Here is a 7,273-nt window from a genome sequence, read left to right as displayed (position 1 = left end):
TGTTATTGCAAATTTCGTAATCGGACCACCGCCATTTTGTAGCTATTTTTATTACGAATAAAATCTTGTCCTAAGTATTTTTTCGTACTAAGTCATCCCACTGAGTTATTTAAAGAAAACTACTAAACAAATTTTTTTCACGATTAAATTGTTAATAACTTTTTTTCCTGATAAAATACTTTGGTTATTGTACTCATCATTTAAAGTATTCCTGTGTAGTTATTTCCGAGTTATCAAGGAAATGTCACCAACAGTAACTTTTCGGCCACTGGCGACTGGACTATTATCATGTATTTGCTTTGAGATTGTAAATTATGTAAAAAATACTTTATTTCACTTATGGGATATCAATCGAGTATGACGCTCATTGCGTAGGTAAATAACTATCAACCTTCTTAAATGTAATACATATTTAAAAAATAGCCCATCCCTGCATGGTGTACTAATAATCATACCTATATTGCGTTGTTTGTCGATGAAAGTAAAAGTGAAATTTTGAAAAAAAAACGGCGGATACAACTTTCAGTTTCTTTGATATATAATTAGATGAATGTATTCACAATATTTAAATATTTACTGGAGACTTTAACTTTCCTTGATTTTACTAGGCTCATTAATGCATTTGATAAACATCACACTTATGAATGAAAGTTGATTAGATAGTTGCTGTAGGAATTATATTTTTTCCATAATACCATGAAAATTATTTCATCATCACTATTTAGTTTTAGTACACTGTAAATAAATCGGTCTGAGTGAAAGCAAAAAATGAAAAAATTTTCAGTTAATATTGGGCATTTTGGTAATTTTACACAATATTGATAATATTTGAACTAAAACTGATAATTTCACTCATAAAATTTTAGTTGTACTCATATTAATAAAGTGAAAATTTCACTCAATCAGGTGTGAACAGAAATTATTGAGTAAAATTGAGTAAAAATAGGTCAAATTTTTCTTACAGTGTACCTAAACTTTTTCAGCAGTTTAAATGTAACAAGTACTTTGTGTGAAATGTAAAAAATACTACCTTTTAAATTTTCTTAAAATTCTTCATTTTCTAATATAGTATAAAGTTTCATATCTTATAATTTTTTAATTTATANTTATGTAAAAAATACTTTATTTCACTTATGGGATATCAATCGAGTATGACGCTCATTGCGTAGGTAAATAACTATCAACCTTCTTAAATGTAATACATATTTAAAAAATAGCCCATCCCTGCATGGTGTACTAATAATCATACCTATATTGCGTTGTTTGTCGATGAAAGTAAAAGTGAAATTTTGAAAAAAAAACGGCGGATACAACTTTCAGTTTCTTTGATATATAATTAGATGAATGTATTCACAATATTTAAATATTTACTGGAGACTTTAACTTTCCTTGATTTTACTAGGCTCATTAATGCATTTGATAAACATCACACTTATGGATGAAAGTTGATTAGATAGTTGCTGTAGGAATCATATATTTTTCATAATACCATGAAAATTTTTTCATCACTATTTAGTTTTAGTACACTATAAATAAATCGGTCTGAGTGAAAGCAAAAAATGAAATTATTGAGTACATTTTCAGTTAATATTGGGCATTTTGATAATTTTACATAATATTGATAATATTTGAATTAAAACTGATAAATTCACTCATAAAATTTTAGTTGTACTCATATTAATAAAGTGAAAATTTCACTCAATCAGGTGTGGACAGAAATTATTGAGTAAAATTGAGTAAAAATAGGTCCAATTTTTCTTACAGTGTACCTAGACTTTTTCAGCAGTTTAAATATAACAAGTACTTTGTGTGAAAGGTAAAAAATACTACCTTTTAAATTTTCTTAAAATTCTTCATTCTCTAATATAATACAAAGTTTCATATCTTATAATTTTTTAATTTATACTTTTAAGTAGATTAGTTTTAAGACATAATATCTAATTGTAAGTGGATTTTTACAAAAGCAGAACTAAGCCATTTTTTAAGAATTTCCTACTCTGAAATGACATTCTAACCTGTTTTGAATTGTTAATGTGCGCCTACACACCATTACGGTACAACTAAGATAAGAAGCAATTATTTGCTACTCGAAGCTGAAGAAATATATCTGAGCCAAGAACTTGTTTTACATTTTTATTGAAATATGTTGACCACAGGATGGCAAGGATGTTGCAAAAAAATAAAAGTCTTGAAACAAGACTAATAATGTATATACCGGGTGATTTTTTTAATCTGAAACTTTCAGATATCTCGAGCAATATGCACTCTACGAAAACTATGTACATAATCAAAATTGAATCGCTCCACGGAGGGAATACATAAGTCCTAAAATTAATCTATACAGCAACAAACAGCAACTCATCAATAATGTCATGTACACAGGAAATCACTATTTATAACGTTTTACTATAAATGATACTTCATTTATCTTTTTTATACAGTGTTCTAGGAATATTATACAGGGTGGTCCGAATTTTATGCAGGAAACTTCGAGGGCAGATAGATGTCTTTAAAATAATATGTGTTTGCCTTATAAACATAGGTCTGGAACAACACCGTTTTTGAGATACAGGGTGTTGAAGTTGTCAAAAAAAATGATTTTTTGTTTATATCTCCGGAATCTATTAAACGATCTCAATAAAATTTGGTACATATAATGTATGATAGTAGGCTTTATATTCCCTGAAATATGAGCTTTAAAGGTTCAACCAGTGGTGTACAACTGGACAGGAGTCACCCCTTTTTTTACAAAAAAAACTACGCCACTGCATTTTTTACATGTCATTGTAACTGATTTATATTTTAATTCACAAAATACGTACAAAGGTGACTATAATTTTTTCCCTAAGATTCGCCGTTCTCAAGTTATTCATACCAATACAATTCCCTTGTGGCAGACACTTCTAACGATAATATTACAAGAATATTTGTTTATGTTTAAAAGTAAGTGCAATTTGTAAGCACATCAACAAAATTATTTACACTCCTTTCTACACCACGGTAGTGTGCGATATAAACAAAAAATCAATTTTTTTTAAAACCTCAACGCCCTGTATCTCTAAAACGGGGCCGTTCCAGACCTATGTTTATAAGGCAAACACATATTATTTTAAAGAGATCTATCTACCCTCGAAGTTTCCTGCATAAAATCGGAGCACCCTGTATATCTAAATTACAAAGAAACAAAAGTAATTTCGAATAGATACAAAGTGACTGATCTTATATTTAATTATTAAAATTCTTATTTATTAAAAAATACATTTAACTGAAGTCTCTTCATGACAATATGTACAGAGTGCGTATTAGTGTAGTTGATCTACACCATCTTTAAAACATGATTATCGATTTTGACGTTATTTGATTTGTTGTAGTTACGATTATTAATTCTTTGTTGCAGGAACACTCGTCCCTCATAGGCAACGACGACAACCTGGGCCCCGTGCTGCTCTCCATCAAGACGGAGAACGTGGCCAACCAGGAGCACACCCGTATCCTCCTGCGGCTCCGCACCGGAACCATGCACGAGATAGTCCCGTCCTCGTGCTTAGGTTCCAGCCCCAACCCGGCCAAGATGGCCAAGCTGCTCAACGAGCAGCTCAACATTGAAAACTTTGTACCTGTTCTGCATCCCAAAGCCTCCCAGTTGATAGCCAACTACGACGAGCACGTCCTCGTCACGAACTTCAAGTTCGGCGTCCTCTACCAACGGTACGGACAAACTACCGAGGAGGACCTCTTCTCCAATAGCGACACCAGCCCCGCTTTCGACGACTTCCTCTCGCTGCTCGGACAAAGGATACAACTCAAGGATCACAAAGGTTACAGGTAAGTCCTCTTCTGAATCTATTTAACGTATCTCCAAAGAGTCCCGAAACACTGTAGCCAATTCTGTCTTATTCGTTTGATAGTTTAATCTTACAAAGTGCAAAAGTCTGTGGATTTCAATTAGTTCTATCATAGAGAAAGGTTTCCTAAGCAGCCAGAATCTCATTAATGCCAAACTCTTGCAACGCAACTTCTTCCGTGTCCTGTTAAAAATCTTGCAATTTCTTTGACATTGAAGGAATGCCAAAAGCTGGCTCTGCTCCTAGCAATCCGTTGCAGATCCTTTTTTGCAACATTATCTGCCTTTTCGTTTCCTTTAGTGTCTTTATATCATGGAACCCTAACCATCCACTTTGTGTTAGTGTTTGCCAGTTCATTTAGCAATTATAAACAGTCTCGAATAAGTTTTAAACGTACAAGGCATATCCACGAAGTAAGAGTACTGAAACTCTGATACTCGGTGGTTTTTGTTTTCGACAAAGGTGTTAGGAGCAGAACGTGCGCTCATTTTTCTCGGTCAATTGAGAACTGTTGTTGTAGTGGCGTATTGAAATGAATACAGCTATTCCGAATCCCGCCAACTACGTGAGGTGAATAACGTGATCCAGTTTCTTATTGCAAAGGGAACGGTGCCGTTCCAATCCAGCGCTTCGAACTGGAATTACTTGACTGTATTGTGACCGGCGATGAAACTACACCTCTGAAACGAAAAGACAATCAATGCAGTGGCGACATCCGTCTTCACCATCAGCGAAAAAATTCAAAACCGTTTCGGCTCGAAACATCATATCAACTATGTTTTGGGACCGTAAAGGCATTCCCCTCTTGACTTTTTGCTCCAGGGGGAAAACTATTAATGCTGTGAGATACTGTGAGAACACTACAGAGGGTGAAACAGAACAAAAGAAGGGGAATGTTAACGGAGGAAGTGTGCTTGTTGCAAGACAATGCACGCAGTCAAAGCCACAAAGCAACTCTTGGATTCATTTGGTTGGAACATCATCAACCACCCCGCCCACAGCCCTGACATGGCACCTTCTGATTTTCATCTTTTCCCTTAAGGTGGGTGGAAAAAGGTTTTCTACCGACGCGACGATGAGGTCCACAATGCCGTAAAACAATGGGCCTGAGAAGCGGCGGGATATTTTTTTGACAAAGGTATCAGGAAGCTGATCCCTCGACTTACAAAGTACATTGAGGTTGAAGGCGACTGACTACGTCGAAAAATAGTCTTTGATGTACCTTTTCGACTTTTAAAAGATTCTCTTACGTTGTGGATATGCCTCGAACTGTATGGAAGCTCCAAAGCTTCTTTATCACTTGAGCCTTGGTCTAGTTATTTTATCCCTGGTTACCCTGTCTGTTTTGGACCATCCTTAAACTAAGCTTCATTTGTCATTGTATACCGATTTCGAATGTAATCGATTCTCTAGGTCTAGGAAGATGGAGTTCTCTAGATGAAAGTTTATGGAAGATGAATCTTTAAATTGCTCTTAATACCTTTAAGGTGCCATCCTCCAATTGTTATTCATGATGCGGGCTTTCATTTTCCACAACAAGTAGCGGTAACAAACGTAACAATATCTCAAGAAAGCTATTGGAGTCAACACTATCACTACTGTTATACCAATATAGAGTAATACCAGTATCTTAATTGTATTTAAATTTTCTTTTGTGGTGATCTGTTTGACCCTGGGCCGCTATCAAAATCATTTAATTTCAAAGAAATATTTTTATTTTACACCATCGATTCTAATATCAGCTTAACCCATCATCGAGTACCTAATTATCTACAACAGAGTGATGTTGGTTGTATTTTGTAATAATTCGATGCCAGGAAATTTGATTTTCTTTTTTTTTTAAGGTAGAATATAGAACCATAGATAACCACACAAGAGATAATTTTCTTACATCTTNAGTGGCGACATCCGTCTTCACCATCAGCGAAAAAATTCAAAACCGTTTCGGCTCGAAACATCATGTCAACTATGTTTTGGGACCGTAAAGGCATTCTCCTCTTGACTTTTTGCTCCAGGGGGGAAACTATTAATGCTGTGAGATACTGTGAGAACACTACGGAGGGTGAAACAGAACAAAAGAAGGGGAATGTTAACGAAGGAAGTATGCTTGTTGCAAGACAATGCACGCAGTCAAAGCCACAAAGCAACTCTTGGATTCATTTGGTTGGAACATCGTCAACCACCCCGCCTACAGCCCTGACATGGCACCTTCTGATTTTCATCTTTTCCCTTAAGGTGGGTGGAAAAAGGTTTTCTACCGACGATGAGGTCCACAATGCCGTAAAACAATGGGCCTGAGAAACGACGGGAGATTTTTTTGACAAAGGCATCAGAAAGGCGACTTGTATTTTGTAAATAATTCGATGCCAGGAAATTTGATTTTCTTTTTTTTTTAAGGTAGAATATAGAACCATAGATAACCACACAAGAGATAATTTTCTTACATCTGCATTCTTGAAAATGAATTCATTTAAGATAAAAAAAAATCGTTAATCGTATCAGTACCAAAATTAATACATAGGTATTTAAGTTTTGTTCATTTAATTTATTTTTTATTGCAGGGGTGGTTTGGACATCCAAAACGGTCACACGGGAGACACGGCGGTCTATGATGTCTTCAAGGAGAGGGAGATCATGTTCCACGTGTCCACACTCCTGCCGTACACGGAGAACGACCCGCAGCAGTTGCAGAGGAAGAGGCACATCGGGAACGACATCGTGGCGATCGTTTTCCAGGAGGAAAACACGCCGTTTTCGCCCGACATGATAGCGTCCCATTTCTTGCACACCTTCATCGTCGTGCAAGCCATCGATCCCAACTCGTCTAATACAAGGTAGGATTCTAGGTCTTTTTAAAAAACTAACTAGTAATAAATTATTCAAAATAAAACTCAAAACGATACGTTTAAATATAATTAATATAAAAACACGTTACCGTATTGAGATTGATCAATAATGTGATCATTGAAACCATTTTGCATAATAGGCTTCTTGCAGAAAAAAATATTTTAATAGTTTTCGTATCTACACTGAATACTACAAACAGTGTGTAAAGATTTTGTTATATCAATTTATTTTTAAAACATTATTAGATATTAAAGTTTTAATCGGTTGACGTCATCGGTAAGTAAATGGCAAGCGCGACATATACGCGTTTCGACAGTGCAGCTGACTGCTTTGGTTATTAAATGTGTGGAGTGGTGTCAATAAGCAGTACGATACCTTATAACGAGCGTTCAAATAAAAACGTGGTCGAAGTTGGCTCTGACACATTGGACGTAGGGAGTAGCTTATAGCGACCAACTTAACCTCATTTCTCAACGAGCTGTATAGCAGCTGTCAGTTTCAATAACGTTAATGACTATATAACTTTATTTTAAAGAATAATCGTGATAACAATAACAAACAATTAAAGGAGCTGCGGAAAG

The 7,273-nt window shown here is 35.1% G+C and overlaps 1 protein-coding gene across 1 annotated transcript in view; it reads left to right on the top strand.

Annotated features, from left to right (window-relative positions):
• Positions 1–3,397: 3,397 nt before the first annotated feature.
• Positions 3,398–7,273, top strand: part of LOC111692628 (GTPase-activating Rap/Ran-GAP domain-like protein 3) — a gene marked incomplete at both ends in the record, with an annotated part of 9,551 nt that continues 5,675 nt past the window's right edge. Inside the window, 2 exons of the mRNA XM_023456693.1 lie at positions 3,398–3,825; positions 6,407–6,679. Coding sequence (XP_023312461.1) covers positions 3,398–3,825; positions 6,407–6,679 — 701 coding nt within the window. The remainder of the gene's footprint in view (positions 3,826–6,406; positions 6,680–7,273) is intronic.

This window comes from Anoplophora glabripennis, unplaced genomic scaffold (assembly GCF_000390285.2).
Source record: "Anoplophora glabripennis isolate ALB-LARVAE unplaced genomic scaffold, Agla_2.0 scaffold2222, whole genome shotgun sequence".
Lineage (NCBI taxonomy): Eukaryota > Metazoa > Arthropoda > Insecta > Coleoptera > Cerambycidae > Anoplophora > Anoplophora glabripennis.
The sequence above is the reverse complement of the archived record's forward strand: the minus strand, read 5'-3'. Positions and strand labels throughout refer to the sequence as shown.